The sequence below is a fragment of the Coturnix japonica genome, chromosome 1, assembly GCF_001577835.2.
Source record: "Coturnix japonica isolate 7356 chromosome 1, Coturnix japonica 2.1, whole genome shotgun sequence".
Lineage (NCBI taxonomy): Eukaryota > Metazoa > Chordata > Aves > Galliformes > Phasianidae > Coturnix > Coturnix japonica.
The window spans coordinates 118,974,725-118,992,113 of record NC_029516.1 but is presented as its reverse complement, the minus strand read 5'-3'; the positions used below and the strand labels follow the sequence as shown (position 1 = coordinate 118,992,113).

The window sequence follows — 17,389 nt, the reverse complement described above, 5'->3', positions numbered from 1 at the left end:
ATCATAACGTAATATGCAAACAAAAAGCAAAGGGCATTTCTTCAACTTCTCTGTCTTCTTGCAATAATGTTTTCATAACATGAGTGTGTGTGTTCATAACAAACCTGTCAAGTTCCCTCTGCCTCAGAAGTATAAAAGATTCGAACTATCTGCAAATACCTGTGGTAGCATTCAATGAATGATGCATTTTTCCTTCTCAAAATATATGTTGCCAATGAAAGCGTGTCTGGTATTAATGTACATGTTGCTTTTTAGCCCTGGAAAGGCATCAGGATTGTGCCCTTTTCTTGGCTATTAACACAGTTGTCCTTCTTCACACTTTTCTCTGGTTTCAGTTAACTTCTGTGGGAAGGGGCTTGTTCTGGGCAGAATCAGGCTTGAGAGCTGTGGGCCAAGTTCTCTTCTCACTTTAGGAATTTTTTGTTGACTTCATCCGAACTGTTTGCAAAAATTAGAAGGAGAACTGAAAATCTGCAGATTTGGTAACTCACACAATGTATTGATTCTACCTAAGTTTCATACTGGTGCTCAGCACGGCACAAGGCTTTGAATGAATGCCAACTATCTATGTAAAACAGACTTCCCAATTCCTTATTTTGTTTTGTTTTTATTTTATGACAGATTGAAGCTGTTTATTACTTTGTGGTGGGTGACATTCCAGCGGACACAAAGCAGCTACTCCTTGAGAAGATTTCTGGTTGCCCCTGTCCAGTCAACACTGTATCTTTTAATGCCAGGGAAGACGAAACTGTTGTTTTTCTGAAGGAGCTGAGCCACTTGGCCTCTGGCAGGTATGACAAAGAAGGAGAAGCTTAAGATTTCAGCACTTCTGTTTTGCTGCTAGGGATACTATCTGAAGATACCTGAATATTATCCCTGTTTTTCTCATGAGGAAAATGAGACAAAGCAGCTCAGTAAGTGGTCTGGATAAGCAAAGGAAATAATCTAAGGGTTATAACTGAAGTACAGCATCTACTCAAACAGACCTTCTCTCTCCATCTATGTGCTTACTGGCTTGAAGAAGGGCCATTCCTTAGTTATATCCTGAATCATCTGTCATCTGCTCCTCTTTGAAAGTCTGAAAATTGTTTAGGAGAATGAGTGGCAACATAAAGTTTTCATCATATTGCTCTGTACTTTGGTAATATCCACAGCCACCAGCAAAGGATGTAGAGCTTTTTGGATCAAGTGTCATGCAGACATGTACTTGAAAGGTAATGCCTGTCCTAAATAGGCACTGCCTGGATCAACAGGAAATTGAAGTAGTGTTATCCATTAGGCCTTGTGTGAAACTGCAGTCCTATACCCTGCTTTTTCAATGTGGTTGGTGGAAACTGATATATTCCATATGGTTGTTGGCTACTTTATCCTGGGAACCAGCTGTGTGGCGAGAGTCAGCCTTCATCAGAATGGGATAATACAACTTCAATCTTGATTCTGATATCAAAATAAGGAAAACAAATGAGAAAACAAAAAGAGCCACGCTACCTAACTCTGGCTGAACATCAAGAGGCCAATAGGAGCTGATAAGGTGTTTTCTGCTTAACAGAAGTCGCTATACAGTTACAGAGCTGTGAAATGCCTGCTGTAGCGTTGTTTCACTGTTGTTTGTGAAGAGTGGGAAGGTCTCCAACAGTAGAAATATCCCAAATGACAGCAGAGCAATTGGTAAGATGGCAGCTGGTTAGCTCTTTCATAGCCATCTGTGTTTAGAAGTATCTTTTAAGAGGTGGAGTGTCTGCCAAAAGCCTAGACTGTGGGAAATTATGTTTATTCTGATATGTGTTTAAATGAACTGTGGTACCTCCACGATACCACATACATTATTGGTCACCACCTTTCATTTGGCAGTGTTTTTCCCTCCTTTATAATAGGAAAATAAATGTTTCTTTCATGGTAGAGAAAGAGGCAAAAAGAGTTGTGACAAGGAGCTCTAGGGAATTGTTTTGCCTTATATGATTCCCATTATCTTCACTATTTTTTTGCACTAATAATTGTATAGCTTTGGTGCAGAGGCCACAGATATCTTGCTGGTGGATATTTGCCAATAAGTGTCTAAAAGATTGTCAGCTTCCTCATGGGAATTGTTAAGATCATGGGTTTTTCTTGATTTAAGCCTGATTCTGGTGAGGTTCTGCTTTAGAAAGGCATCTTTTTCCTGCTCTGGGCGCTTGTCTGTTTTGAGAATGAGGGTAAATGAAGTCTGCTTGACTTCCTGATTGTATGTCGATAGTGAAATAAATGTTCCTGTTGGGCTTTGAACTGGAAGGATAATCTAATTAAAAGGTGTTAGTGTCCTCTCAGATATCTCGAATGACATGCTTGCTCAGCTGTTAGGAGCATTAATTAAAAACAAATTTCCAGATGATTGAAAAGGAATGTGCCTCAGAGTAAGTGATACCAAAATGAAGATTCAGGTAGAAACATAAGTGCATACATGTATATAAAAGTTTGGTAACATTCATAATATTGTTGTAATTGAACATTTGATTACCTTGGACAGATAAGGAAATAATTCCAGTGTTGTGTGTTGCTACGATCTTGCATATGTGACATTCACATTTAAGCTAGAAAAGTATTTGCATAGTTTACAGATTGGTGAAAACCCATTTTTTATTACAGATTCCATGCTTTTGTTGAGAAGAATTACTATAGAGATGCTACTGGACCTGCACTAAAATGTGAAGAAGATGGGAAAGGTCTAATTGCCCAGAATTCCAGAAAATGGAAAGGGAGAATGCCACTAGGTAGATAATTTAAAAACCAAATTGTGTTTTTAAGTGAAATTTCAAGGTAGCAATGTAATGTAGGAATTTGCTTAGTGTTAAATCAAAATAAACCTTCTGTAGGCATGGGTGGGGTGGGAACAAAGTTTGTAATGTGGAAATGCTGTCAGCGGGAAGGAGAGGGAAAGGAAAAGAGAGAAGTGAGGAGAGTAGAGGATGTGCATGTGAGAATGAAAGACAAGTAAAAAAGAATTAGGAGCAAGAGCATTTATTTCAGGGAGTAAAGATAAACACAGCAGAGCTAATGTCCTGGTGGTATTGTAGAAAGTAATGGCAGAAAGGGAGATGAAAGAGATACAAATGGCATCTGACACAACAGCCACATCAATGAGACCTAGTTCATGGCTAATACCAAAGAATTAAACCCACATATGGTTCGCTTCCTCCTCTCAAGCTTTGAATTTATCACAAAGACAGGCAGAGAGCACAGTAAAAAGAACTAGAGAGAAGGAGCAAAGAGAGAGAGAAAAGATTTAAAAAATGTGAGCTGAAGAAACAAAGAAGCAGAGGAGAAGCAGAATCTCCATTTTACAGTGAGTGGAGCTGGACAGAAAGCTCTCAGTGTGGTTCTTCTTAGTCACAGTGCTACTGACACTGGGAAAAGTCAGCATTACTATTCAGTAGGACTGGACCAGTGTGAAGTGAGTCTGTGTATGTCAAGTCTGATATCTTTATCAGCAGGCTTTTTCAGTTGAAAAAAATGTTTTTTCTTAAGTATCAGCAGATGTAAGGCCTCTTTTATCTCCTGACTCACATCCCCATTATACTGAGGGGTGTTAGTGTTAAGTTACTGTTAGCCTCTTTTTACTGCTAGGGAACCTATGACATAAGGTGAACTTAGTGACTCGCCGTTTTTAAATCTTGGACTAACTGTCCCATATTTTCTGGGTTGCAGTTCCTTGTGTATTAACCTGTCCTGCAGCATGACCGTGGTTATTCGGTATGAAAGAAACATAATGGGGGAGTCGAGGGGCAGAAGTAAGGGAGCAAAAGTGTTTAGGAGCCAAAAGCAGAGTGTACTTCAGAGCCCTTCCTCTCACTTCATACTAATTCAGAGTGCTGTAATAATCTCCTTCAGTCTGCTCCAAGTGCTTCTTTTTCAGACCCCATTTGAGTGTGTGGGGGAAGCTGGCTTCCTCTTCCCCCAGGCACCAGCCTGTTTCAATAGATGGGCCTAGAGCTCCTGTATGACTGGAATTACTTCCTCATCACTGTTTCTGAAGTTGAAAGCTGAATAGCTTTAATCGCTCAAAAGGGCAGTAATCTCCTTGAAGTGCATTGTCTGTTTTGTCTTATTGCTATTATGGAGTAGAATTTACACATTAAAAAGGAACACAATTAGCTTTCTGCATTTACTGGGTATTATAACCACACTTCTGACATCACTGGCAGCCAATCAGAGCCTTTGGATCATATGCAGAATCTGAAATCTTTTCAGAAAAGAAAATGTCCAGGAGACATTATCCAGGCCCGTGCCTGATGTCTCGCATTTCAGAGACTCCTTCAAGGGTGCAGAAGATGATAATAATAAAATTGTTGATTACTCACTGGTGTGTTCTGAAACTGGTTCTTGGGTGTGTGGCATAAACTGTACAAGGAAATGAATAGAAAATGAACTAGAGATCTAATCTTCCAAATGCGATGTTTCTTGGAAAACAAAGGGTGGCACAGGAATATTCTGATTCTGTTTCTTTTTGCACCGTAAATGCAACAGCTGGAAACTGAAACTCATCATTACATTTTATGGGCTGGAAAAACAAAAAAGGCAACAACGTTTTAAGGAAATCTGATTGTTTTCTGGGTATCCACTGAATAACACTGTTTGCAAATACAGGTAATCTTCATGCTCACTCTTTTTCATCTACTTAAACAAAGCAAGTCGGAAGCGAACTATTTAAAATCTCAGATAAGAGTTGAATTCTCCCCTGTTTTGCATCTTGAGCAGTCATTTAGAAAGGAAGCGTGAGAAACTGCCAAATAGGACATACGTATTTTTGATCTCATTGAATGAGTGCTTGAGATCAAATCAGGTACAAGCCAGTAAATAATTAAGGTGCTTATAGTGGCGGACTCAGTCCTACTTAATGCAGAAGAAATACTCTTACATAAAGCCTAATTTGGACCAATGTTATTCAGCAGTGATTTTCCTATTATCACTTCTGCCTATGTTCTTCTTCGTGTAGCTTCTTCGTTTGCTGCAGAATTAAGCAATGTTGTTGCGTAGCTGGAATTATAAGTGGAAGGGAGATGGTATTTAAGTTGGAGCTTGAAGTCCTAGAGTACAAGAGAGATGGTGGAAGCTGTGGTGAAGAAGGTTCTCCTTGAGAAGGGCCGCAGTTGTGTTACAGGGTTGGACTGAGAGGAGATAGGTGCTAAAGAGGGCTTGAAAAGCAGTGGTGTTTTGATCTAGATCCTGAACTGTATAATGGCTCCCAAAGTGCAAACAATAGTACATCTCTGGTCAGTATTTCTCTGTGTGGTGAAGTAGATTAACTGTATGTGTAAAGAAAATGTCAGTAGACTGAAGTCAGGATTTGAGTTATTAGACATATCCAAAAAGAGATGTATTTTGGTGTGGCCAGACTCTTGGAATATCATACCATTCCAGACTGTGTAGACTAACATGCTTGATCAGCTTTGAGGTTTCAGAAAGCCAGGATAATGACTGTATAGTAGCTGCTTTGCCTATGAGCCGAAGCAAAGATCATTGCCTCTGCGTTTTCCTCACTTGTGCTTTGTCCAGTCTTAGCAACCTAACCTTGGCCTGGCAACTCTCTTTGCTAATGTGTAAAGAGTGATGCAGATAGCTGCTCTGCAATACCACACAGGATACAAAGTTCATTTGCTTTGTCCGTTTGCCCAGGGGAAGGAGGGCAAGATGGGGACAGGGTGCCTGCTGTCTGACTTTGTAGGTGCTCAGGCAGCTGCCCTTCTGTGTTCCTCTGCAGGCTTCCCCCTCCAAAAGTGCATTTTGACATCCGGTTCTTGGAAGAACACTGCTGTCTTCTGCTGCCACGTAGAGGCTGAGGAAGGGACCAGCAGTGAAAAAATTGTTCCTGCCTTGCAGGCAGGCAAAGTTTACAATATATCCCACTCCATTTCATCTGGATTTTGCTTCCACACCTCAGTCAGATTATCAGAGAAATAAGAAAGACTTATTTTTTTTCATGATTTGCATCTGTGCTGGTATTTCCTTGACATTTCAAAGGCCCTGTCAGTTTCACAGGCTTCTTTTCGCATGGGCTTTTTTTTCTAAGCAGGTTTTGTACCTTGAATATGAAATGAAATGGGTTACAGTGACTCATCAAACCGGAAAAGTTTGTCTGCTGGGGAGGTAGGTGTGGAAAAGCTTCTTGCTTTAGTCTAATCACCTGATGGTATCAAATAACTGGGAAATGGAAATGAGGACGGTTCTGAGTGTCTGTGTATGTGTGTAAGTGCCCATGGCTTTCCACTTGGATGCACCGTTTTGCTTCAGCTCACACAAGTCAGCACAGTGCTCCTGCCCTTTATCTCAGGCTCTCCTGCCNTTACCATTTCATTCACTTTCTTCATTAACTCTTCAGCCTCTTCATTTGCAGCTCTCTCTTTCTGACGTTGAGCTCCCATCTTCTTCCTTGTTTCCATGGCCTCCGTTCTCTGGGGCAGGGTGTCCTGCAGCACAGCAGGCCATGCTTCACGTCAGCAGTGACAGTGGGAGCCAGCTAAGCTAGTTGATCTTTCTTGCAGGTTGGGGAAGGCAGAAGAGTGTTAAGGCTGCTTCCTTCATGCATGTCCCCTGGGTCACCCTGCTGCCATCGCTGCTTTGTGGCTTTTGAATTGGAACCTGCTGGCTGTTAAACCTCTAGCCAGCATAGCCAGGTGGTGGGCCCTTCCTCTCTGGGGATAACATGATGATTTAAGAGGTCTTTCATGCAATGCGGGCATCTAAAGGTGTGCCAAGAGGCCTGGAACATCTGGAGACTGCCCCTCCACAGTGGTGGCTTCTGGCTGCTTTTCAGTTGGTGGCCCCCACAGTAGCACAGCAGTGAGGTGTGAGTGCAGGGAACATAATGTTCGAAGAGAGGTTTGTTCTTTCTTCTTTCAGGGACAGGCTGTGGGGTGAAAGGCACAGCTGGAGGGTGTGACCTGCTGTGTGTGTGTTTGTGTGTTGGGTTTGGGGCTGTCTGAAAAGGCATGGCTTTTTTCTCCCACTTCTTCTGAGATGTGGAGGAAAAGGTGCAGATAGAGATGGGAACAAAGATGGAGGTGGAGGTGAGCTTCCCTTGTAGAGAAAGTAACTTTGCTTGCCACTGCTTACATCCTGCTCTTTCAGCTGACCCAACAAAAAGGTGTTGCCAGATAAAGGGTTTTCTAGACAACTTTGCAGTGTGCAGCTGTTAATGCCTGCATTTGTCCTGTACAATATGCTCCATTATACATATTTGCTTTGAAAGTGCATGTAGTTTTACTTTACTGGCCATGGGATTAATAAGGAATAAGATACTTTCTTGTGTAATACACATATCAGAGACAGTGCCAATAGTCCTGTAAATATGAGTAGTCCATAGCATGAGCTTAAGAGAAAATGAAGAAACACAATAAAATCACCAATATTATTCTAAACATAGTTGAAAATTTCTTCTTGATTTCAGTATTTTCAAACATAATGTTAAAAACCTCCATAAAATTAACTACTTGTAAATTAATAACAGACTTTGATATTTATTTTTTGCCTTTTATGTTGTGGAATGATTTACTTTTCTCATGGCTTTTGTGATGCAGGAGATGCCAATCTTTGTTGCAACAGAAACAGGTTTGTTTTTGAAATACAGGAAGGTCCCAGGAGATGGCAGTGTACAACAACACATTTCAAAATATTTCTTGGAAATTAAAAGCGTTTCACAATTAAAATTGAGTTCTTATTTAGTAGAACATTCTAATTATTATTTCAGGGAAGTTTATCAAAGAACAAAATGATCAGGTTTGTTTGTTTACTGCTAGCCTGCTTTAACACACGAGTTTGCATGTCTTATCTTTTACAGAGGGGACTACCGAGAGATATTAACCGAACCACTAGATGCTAAGATAAAGTTTGCCTTCTTCAGCATCTTCATGTGCACTTCAGTAGTAGGCTATGCTCTGCAATGGCTTGTAGTCTGCATTTGTGGTTAGGGTAGCTCATGATTCAGTTCCTTTTATGTATTTTTTTTACTGTAATACACCACACAGTTTTTTTCTATATAGTCCTAGGTTGAAATTTAAACTCAGTCTTGACACATTTTTAGTAGTATGTTATGTGGGTGTACATGGTGTCTCAGTTTCAATAATTGTACTCTACTAAATAAATACACATTTTAACCATTTAATCAGGGGAAGCAAATCTACTGGGATTAAGAAAATTTTGTGTCAGCTCCAGCCTTGTTGTTTGTTTTTAGCATTTAATTATGACTATCTGTTGAGATTTGTTAAGATGAATATCAACATATCTTACCAAAATTATATTGCATGCTCCTATGGGAAAAAGAGATCAAATTTTAAGGGAATTTATATACTGTAGGAGATTGAAGGTGTTGGAAACGTCTTCTCTTTAGATTTTCAGAGTTAGATCTAATATTCGGAGCTTGGTATTGCAATGAAGTCCAGAGAACAACATGTGAATTTCTTTGTGGAATTTTCTTATTATTTGGGAGTGTTAAAAGGGATTTCCTCCCATTGTGGGAACAGTCTGAGGCCAGCTCTGTAGGTTCATTCTAGCAGGCTAAACTCCTCTCATGTTCTGATAGCTTTGAGCCCATTATTGAATTCCTTCTAAGAACAGCACTTGTCACTTCATTGGAACCCTGTGAACAAGGTGATGCAGTAATACCTCGATGATTTCATGATAACACAGAAGTTATCAAAAGCAGAAATTGGTACAAAATGTCAAGTTCTATCTGTTATTCCTTTTGCAGTAGCTGGTGTTCGTGAAGATGTATTTTTGATCTGGAAAGAGTTGGAGGAAGCTAGGAGTACGCTGAGACAAGTTCAAAGAATTTTATCTGAATCTCATCAACCAGATTCTGCAGGTCGTATCATTTATGTTTCTTTTAATATTTACCATTGTTTCCATGATCAGTTTATTTTATTTATGAACAGTTTTAACTACATGTTGATTTGAGGACAATTTTCTCTGAAATAACTATATTTATATAAATATAACTGAAATAACTATATATATATAAATATATATAAATAAGTATATTTATATAAATATACTATTTTTAGCAACCATAGAGTTGCTTAAAAACCTGTATTGTTAACCCCTGTTTACAACTGCTTAAAAATTGCTAAATTTTAGCAGATAAGGCTAAAACTTTCATTTTAAATTCATCAATGAATAGCTTTAGTAATTATCTAGATTTCAAGATACTGAAGCTCCTTTTTTTGTGTGTGTGTGTGCTTTCTCTCTTTGCCTGGGCTGGTAAGTCTTTGATTTTCTTCTTAACTGTGCTGGGGAAAAACCCCATCATGATCTTCTGTGGACAGCCTCCAGCTTGACAGCTAGTTTATTTTGCTGAAAGGAGTGTGATTTGGATTTCTCAAAGTCAGAGGACTCAAGCTGATTCTGGATGAGTGCTCTGACAACCATTGCACTGAGCAACATGGAAGAAAATCCACATCTGTTTGTTAAACGAATGGTTTCCACCATCATGTTTGGCCTGGGATATGTTCCACTTGGATTGAACCTCAGTGAGGACCAAGCATGGCTGGTTTCCAAATCCCTGGAAGGGAGAAACTACTCAGCCCTGATAGATGGAGGTGCTCTGAGCATGCTCTGGAACAGAACAATGACAATGTGATAAGACTAGAGAGAACGGCCTCAAGTTTTGCCAGGGGAGGTTCAGGTTGGATGTTAAGAAGCATTTCTTCTTTGAAGTGGTCAAGCACTAGAACAGGCTGCCCAAGGAGGTGGTTGAGTCACCATCTCTGGAGGTGTTCAAGAAACATTTAGATGTTGTACTGAGGGACATGGTTTAGTGGTGAAATGGTGGTGATAGGTGGACAGTTGGACTAGATTATCTTGGAGGTCTTTTCCAACCTTGCTGATTTTATGATTCAGTGATTCGCTAGCAAGTTTATAATATTGAAAGGTTGGGAATCCATGAAGTCTAGCAAGCTTCAATGTTGAACTGAGTGACTGGTTTGTCAGGATCAGAGTTGTGGCTATCAGCAATTGTCATCTTCTGCATTAGCCCCTGGCTTTAGAATATTTACTTGATGACTGGTGGTATTTTTTACTAAGTTGATATAAAGTTCAGGCTGAATTATCTCATCTCATCAGTGATTTTGTGTAGCTCCAGTGTAGTTTATGTAGTGTAATTGCTTTTACTTTGACTGGTTGGAGGCTGGGGTTGGGCACCCTTTTCTGGACTACCTATTGAGGAACAATTTGTGCAGTTGGATGATCAGTCTCCTGAGCTCTTGGTATGCTGTGGTTGTGATGGTGAAGATTAGAAGCTGAGAGTTTTCTCTGCCTGAACTGGGTTTGAACATCTGACAGCAACATAAATCTGCTGGACTTAGTCTGCATAAATTCTTCCGCAAAGGCATAATACTCTTCTTTGTACTGATAATAGCATCTTCTGGATTAGCAGGGCTTTCCTTATGAAGTTAAACTGTTCTATCATAATGCATATGAACAAAAGGACCACAATAAAGCTGCAAAGGCAGCCCTAATTTGAGTGTTTACTTAAGTGTGTTTGACTATACAGCTTTAATGTTCTTGTAGTCTATGCCTTTGTACATAATAACTTCATAAACTGAATTAGAAGAAACAAAATAACAGCGTGATTTATTTTGGCAGTTCTTCAGCATTCTTCAACTTGACTGTTGCCCATTGATCCAAATAACTGCAGTACCTGCTTGTCTGTATTTCTTCCTGTTTTTGTCCTCTTGTTCCCTTTTTAAAATGCTCAGATGCAGAACAGTTTATTATGATTGTGGTGTTCTGCAAGAGAGGAAAAAAAGAGGCAACTTTTCTGCTTACTATCTTGATAATGCTCTAGTTGCCCGAACTGAGATATGACTTTTTATGTAAAGCGTGTGAAAGAAAGAAAATGACTATATCCTTTTAAAAATGGGGTGAGTGCATTTGTGACAGTTGCTGAGCTTGCTGTGTTAAGAACGACAAGCAATGAGAAAGCAAATGAATTTCCACATGAATAGGCTCTGCCCTTGCACCTGGACTGATGCTGTCTGATCTCTGTAGGTTTTTTTAGTTTAAATTAATATCTGTCTATATAGGTTTGTCTACAGACTCAGGATCTTAATATGGTTGTCACTAGCTGCATCTAAATAAACTAAGTGTTTATACTGCCTAGATCACTGACATTAATGCATGAAAAAATACATTCACCCTACTGTAAGACCTATTTATGAGTTATTTGGTTTGGGTGTATTTTATCAAGCTAGTGATGCAAAGCCCTTTATCCTCTTCCCTCTCTGATAAGTGAAAAAGGGAGAGCTGGCCTCCTCAGACATGGAGAAGGCTGGTCAGGCTTCTCACACCACTTGGGTCTGTGAACTTCTTAGTGAGGGATGGGGGGGAGCAAAATCCCTCCAAGTCTATAAGTAGAGCAAGTCCAAGATCACCTTGTGAGGCTGCAGTGTACAAGTCAATGGGGCCAGATGAATTGCATCCCAGGGTTCTGTAGGAGCTGGCTGAGTTGGTTGCCACGCCACTTTCTATCATATTTAAAAAGTGGCTGTCAGGTGAAGTCCCGAATGACTGGAAAAAGGAAAATATCACTCCTGTGTTCAAGAAGGGGAGAAAGGGAGCCTCACCTCTGTGCTAGGAGGATCATGCAGTGGATCCTCCTGGAAGAGGTGTTTAAGCACATGAGAGATGAAGATGTGATCTAAGACAGCCAGCATGGTTTCACCAAAGGCAGATCATGCCTGACCAGTCTGGTGGCCTTCTGTGGTGGAGTGATAGTGTCAGTGGACAAAAGAAGGACAACTGATATAATCTACCTGGATTTGTATAAGGCCTTTGTCATGGTGCCACGTCACAACCTAATCCCTAAATTGAAAAGGCACCGTTTTGAAGACTGGACTGTTTGGTAGATAAGGAATTGTTTGAATGGTCATAGCCAAAGGGTGGTGGTCCACTGCTCTATGTATAGGTGGAAACTGGTCTTGGGATTGGGCTCTTCAACATCTTTTTCAACAACTTAAACAGCGTGATTGAGTGTACCGTCAGCAAGTTTGCTGATGGCACTGAGTGGTACAGTTGATACAACAGAAGGAGAGTTGCCACCCAGAGGGACCTGGGTATGCTCAAAAAGTAATCACATAAGAATTTAATGAGGTTTAATAATTCCTTCTTTGTGATGATTCTGCAGCTATTTATATTCTATGTTCTCTATCTTCTCATAATTTTGCACCAGTTATAAAGGGATTTATTGGAAAGAATTGCTTGATAGGAAAGACAAAAAGCAAATAGTATAAACACAACAAAGTAAGTAATAAAGATGAGTCAGAAATATCCACTAACTCCAGAGAAGACAGTGCAAATGGAACAAGTTCAGAGCAATGTGTATCCTTCAGGGAATTTAGCTGCCAAACCTTAGCAGGTCTTTGCTGATCGTATCAGTTTAAACTTGACAAAATATAGATGATAGGGATGTCAGAGGAGCACAGTTCTGCTGTAGGTGACTGCCAAAATTAAAATATCTGCTATGAATCTTGAAGATGTGAAAGCTTCTGAACAGACCAAGTATGGAATATTGCCTATGTGACAAAAGGTGTTTTCCTTCATCTTTTGACAAACATCTGAATTCTTCTAGTAAACCACGCTCTCTCTGTTGTTCTCCTCCATTAATCTAGCAACCATCCTTGGGTAAATTTGTGACACAGAAAGTTCTAGTGCACAGTCAGAAAGTTTTTGGGGAAAAAAATGGAAACGGATAGTTACAGCTGATAATATACTAGGCATTCTTAATGGCATTTCTATCTTCTTATGCAGTCTATCATTCTGGATTTTAAGTTTGAGGAATATCTGGGTGTTTATTATTATTTAATTTTGTGTTTTACTCAGAACTGATTTGGATTATTTTTCCAGGTTCTTCAAATTAGTTTTGCTGTCAGAATTAGAAATGATTCCCTAGACGACTAAGCCCATATTCAGACAATTAAATCAATGACATAATCATTTTTGTTGATTTCAAAACTATGTGTTGGTGGTTGTGTACAAAATTGAAACTGCTTAGGTGCCTAACAAAATTTAGGAGACAAATTTGATATTTTTGACTCCAGTATCATAGCCTGTTGAAAATAGCATATCTCAAATGAACCCTACTACACATGAGAGTTTTTTCTTGAATTTCCTTTATTAGGAACCGAAGCTGATCACCCATTAGAAGAGAATAAATGTAACAAGTATTTGACTTCTGAGAAGTGGCTGCAGAAGTACGGCTTGAAAGCTCAGAAGCTCACAGTGTACGATGCACTCGCTGATTGTACATTTCGCCATGCAGATGGAATTGTTGACATCAAAACTAAACCAGAGGATGAATCTTCACAAACTGATGCTGTGAGTAGCATTAGTTTTCCTTCGCAGCCTGTGAATTGTTAGGGTTTTATTTGTTTTGAAACTTGAAATGTCTATTGATAGTTGAATTTATGATAAAATGTATGATCTTGTTATGTGTTCTTTTGCTAAACTCAGTTTATTAGTGGAATGAGACAAAGATAGTCATGCATTGTTTCAGAGGGCTATTTGAAATTGATTATTCCTGGTCTACATACAATCTGCAAGGAAGAATGAGGGCTGGATTAAGCAGTGCCTTGGGTAAAGTTTGTTCATCATCTTCATATTTCCTTAGAAGAAGCATTAGTATCTGCTTTTCCAGAGCTTGCAGGTCTTAAAATAAATTTGAATTCTTTTTTCTTCTATTTGTTTTTCTTGAGCTTTACCATCACGCTGTTCTGCAGGCTCCTGTTCTTGCAAGCTACAGGAGTAAAACTGGTTTCTACTGACTTGTTCTCGAAACAAATTCTGTGACCACGCTATTGTGCCCATTTCCTCACTTGATCATTTGTGATCAGCATTTACCTTTGAAGTCTGTTTACTAAATATTGTAGGACACAGCAAAAAAATGTGTCTTGGAACATGAAACCCGTTTTTCTTGGCTTTAGGAGACAAAGAGAAAGATAATTCATGCTAAATACTGCGACAAGTTTGTACATACCTTCTGGAAAGATGGATCTGTAGTTCATGTGTATGTTACTACAGAAAAGTATAGGCAGTATGAAGAGAAAATGAGGGCTGCTCTCAGACAAGTGGAAGGAAGGTTAGTGTTCTGTTACATAAAACATTTATATCTTTATATTTAACATTTTATATGTTACATAATTCCTAGCTTTCTTATCTACATAAAGAGATCAGAATGTTCAAAATGGATGTTGTAGATCCAAAAGGATCACTAAATATTGAAACCATGTTTCGTATATTAGGACAATGAGATGTCTCACTGATTAAAACAGGTTGTGAACTTTTGTTTTACTGCCACTTCTCCACCAAAATATAATAGTGTAATAATATATAATAAATATAATATTATATTTAGCAGGATCAGACAGAGTTCTGTTGTCCATTTTAATTTATCTTCATCTTGCTATATTTGGGATAAAGTTAACATATTGTGAAAAGAAAATCTGAGGTACAGCACCTTGGTGTGCTTATATTTTTGAAATCCAAGCCAAGATTACGGGTTTGTTGTTTAGAATAGTTTGTTTCACTGTTAAAATGTCTTGGTAGACTTCATCAAACACTGACTAACGGTATAATACCTGTCAGTAACAAATGTAATAGGTTCCTTTAAGTTTCTGTGATGCCATTTTTTTGAACCTCTGTGGAAGATGAGCCGTATTTTTTCCAGAGCCATTATATTTCCATCTGCTAAAATGCCTGTGTTTCAGAGTAGTCAAGTAGCTTATGACTCTCAAGGGAAATTAGATTTGAACCTGTTGCAGCCATTACTGAGGAAATGCTCTTGTACACAACCACATGCTTGCATGCATTTAACTGGCAGGCGTGCTTAAATCCTATTTAAAATGTAAAATGAAGTCTGTGTTTAAGGCCCTAGGTCAACAAGGCATTGAAGCATCTGTGTTACATTAAGACTCTTTAAAGTGGTCGAGTTCCTTACAGAATAGGTTCTCAAGTGGTTTTCTGAAAAGGGAGGCATTATTAGCATATGCTTAAATGATTTCTGGAGTTCAAGCTGGATAAGTTACAGGGGCAATAGATATAAATACTTTCTCATGGGATTTGCTAGCTCAAACTACTGGATAATTGATATTATAAAGTTGCTTTTCTTTTTTATCTGGTCTGTGTTCTGTTTGTCTCCAAATTCCTACTGAAATTAGAACACAGATTCGTTTTGCATTATTACATAGCAGCGGGTTATTGGCACATCAGAGTCAATATATTACCCATGAAAAAGACTGGTAACAGTGCATAAAGAACAGGAATAGAAAGCACAGCAGTACCATGTTTTACTCTTTTTCTTCCTTGCTCAGGATTAAGTGGCTTCAACAAGGAAGCAGAGGTCTCTTTGGGAATGTGTTTGAAGATGATGTCTATATTCTAATTGATACATCCCGGTCTATGATGGACAAGCTGCCACTAGTGAAGGAGAAAATATTTCAGCTCATACAGGTTTGATGAAGTGATGATTCTGATGATTGAGGAGCCCTTTAGAGTAGGCTGACCTTTTCTGGATGGCTGTTACCCTATTTTTCATTTCTGTTACCCTATTCATCATGTTTTGGAACTGGAATTCAAAAAATATTTTTAATGTCCTTTTTTTTTTTTTTTTTTTTTTAATTCTTGTCCATCTGTACAAATGTTTGAAAGAAATCAGGAGGAAAATATTACAAATTACTCTCAAAAACAATTATATATATATATAATTATATATATATAAGATCAGTAAAACAGTGTAATTAAAGACCTGGAATTTTCATTTTCAGTTTTTAGCAGTGTTTACCAATTCCACTGGCATGTTGTGGTATGTATTTCCTACTTCAAAGATAGAGAGCACAGAGCATTTTGAGTTTGCCTGTATCTTGCACAGTCATTCAGAACTCTGCAAATTGACTTGTAAGGTGCAGCAATACCTTAGTAGCAGTGTGTACTGAAAAGTGTGGGATGTTCTAGAAATCTACAGTGATGTTGCTTGAGTTTACACTAATAGTTGAGAGAAACTGCTAAAATGGGATTGACTCTTTTAGATCTCTAAGAAGTAACTGATAAAAATTAAATTTTTTCAATTAAAATTAAAATTTTAAATTTTAATATAAAAATTCTATCAGTCTAACACTGATAGCAATCATTATTAGAGCTAGAAAAGGTAGAACTGTAACACAGAAGTTTTGAGCTATGTGTAAGTAACAGGATGTAGTATGATGCAGTCCTCTAGGCAGATCAACCTAGAAAGTGATGAGATATTGTACCAGAAGGTTTCACAGGCAACTGTACATGAATGGTGATAAAAAGGAGTCAAAGATCCCAGGCTCAGGAAGTTTGTACTAGCTTGCACAACCTTCACTCCTTAAAACTTCTGTCCAAAAACAGCTTCAGCAAATTCTTAATTCTCTCTTGTTGTCTTCATTCCCCTCGCTGGCCTCTGCATTTAATTCTTGTTCTCCTCCACAAAATAATGTCTTTTTTTGATTGTGATCTCATTTTCCTTTGTTAAGCTGTCATATTTTCCTTATACCAATGTTCATACCTATGTTCCTTGCTCTCTCTTTCCATCTTAGGCATTTGCTGTTCAAATAGTTGAGAAATATGAGTAAATGGAGACTTAAACATAGAAGTTCAAATTATCTTCATAACTGCAGGCAGAAATCGTCTGTTCTCTGTCTGTCTCTTTGTGCCTATATGCCACAGCTAAGTATTATCATGAGTTATTATGATGTAATCAGCTACATATGAGTTAAATGAAGTATTGCTGGCCAGTATTTCAAGATCCAAGTATTCTTTCTTTCAGCACTGAGTAAAATCTAGATTTTGTCTCTTGCAGGAACAATTGAGACACAAAAAGAGATTTAATTTTGTGAAATTTAGTTCCCAAGCGGTGGCATGGAGAGAGAAACTTGCTGAAGTTAATGAGGAGAATTTGCAAGATGCTTGGCTTTGGATCAAAGGGCTTGAGGTAACATGGAAGCTAATTACCATGCAGCATGTTTGTACAAAGCTGTATTTGTGTCCTTTGTATGGTTGGGGTAATTTTGGATTCATGAGGTATTTTACATGAATAAGCTGAGAATATAAAGATGATAAATAAACTTTCGTAGATCTGAGTACAAGCATTTATTATACTGTCAGTTATTATCTTTTAATAGTGGTCTTGTTTTAAAGATTATATTAATTTTCTACTTACAGCCTGCTACATCTAATAGCTACAACACCAGCAAATTTGATTTCTTCATGAATGATGACAGTGCTCAGATCCTGGTTCTAAACTTATCACTCTTCTGCGGGCATACTGCCTCTATGAGGGCTGGAGCTGATGGACTCACAGCTGGGAGCTGATATGATAAAAACTTAAAAACCCCTTTGGAATTAATAA

At 38.6% G+C, this 17,389-nt stretch overlaps 1 protein-coding gene across 10 annotated transcripts in view; it reads left to right on the top strand.

Annotated features, from left to right (window-relative positions):
* The window catches only part of VWA3B (von Willebrand factor A domain containing 3B), a 58,663-nt gene that overhangs the window by 13,202 nt on the left and 28,072 nt on the right, over positions 1 to 17,389 (top strand). For all 10 annotated transcript variants that reach the window (XM_032441591.1, XM_015850973.2, XM_032441595.1 and 7 more), the window contains 7 exons: positions 622 to 791; positions 2,623 to 2,747; positions 8,720 to 8,833; positions 13,145 to 13,341; positions 13,947 to 14,101; positions 15,333 to 15,471; positions 16,841 to 16,972. In XM_032441591.1, the coding sequence (XP_032297482.1) occupies positions 622 to 791; positions 2,623 to 2,747; positions 8,720 to 8,833; positions 13,145 to 13,341; positions 13,947 to 14,101; positions 15,333 to 15,471; positions 16,841 to 16,972 (1,032 nt within the window). The remainder of the gene's footprint in view (positions 1 to 621; positions 792 to 2,622; positions 2,748 to 8,719; positions 8,834 to 13,144; positions 13,342 to 13,946; positions 14,102 to 15,332; positions 15,472 to 16,840; positions 16,973 to 17,389) is intronic.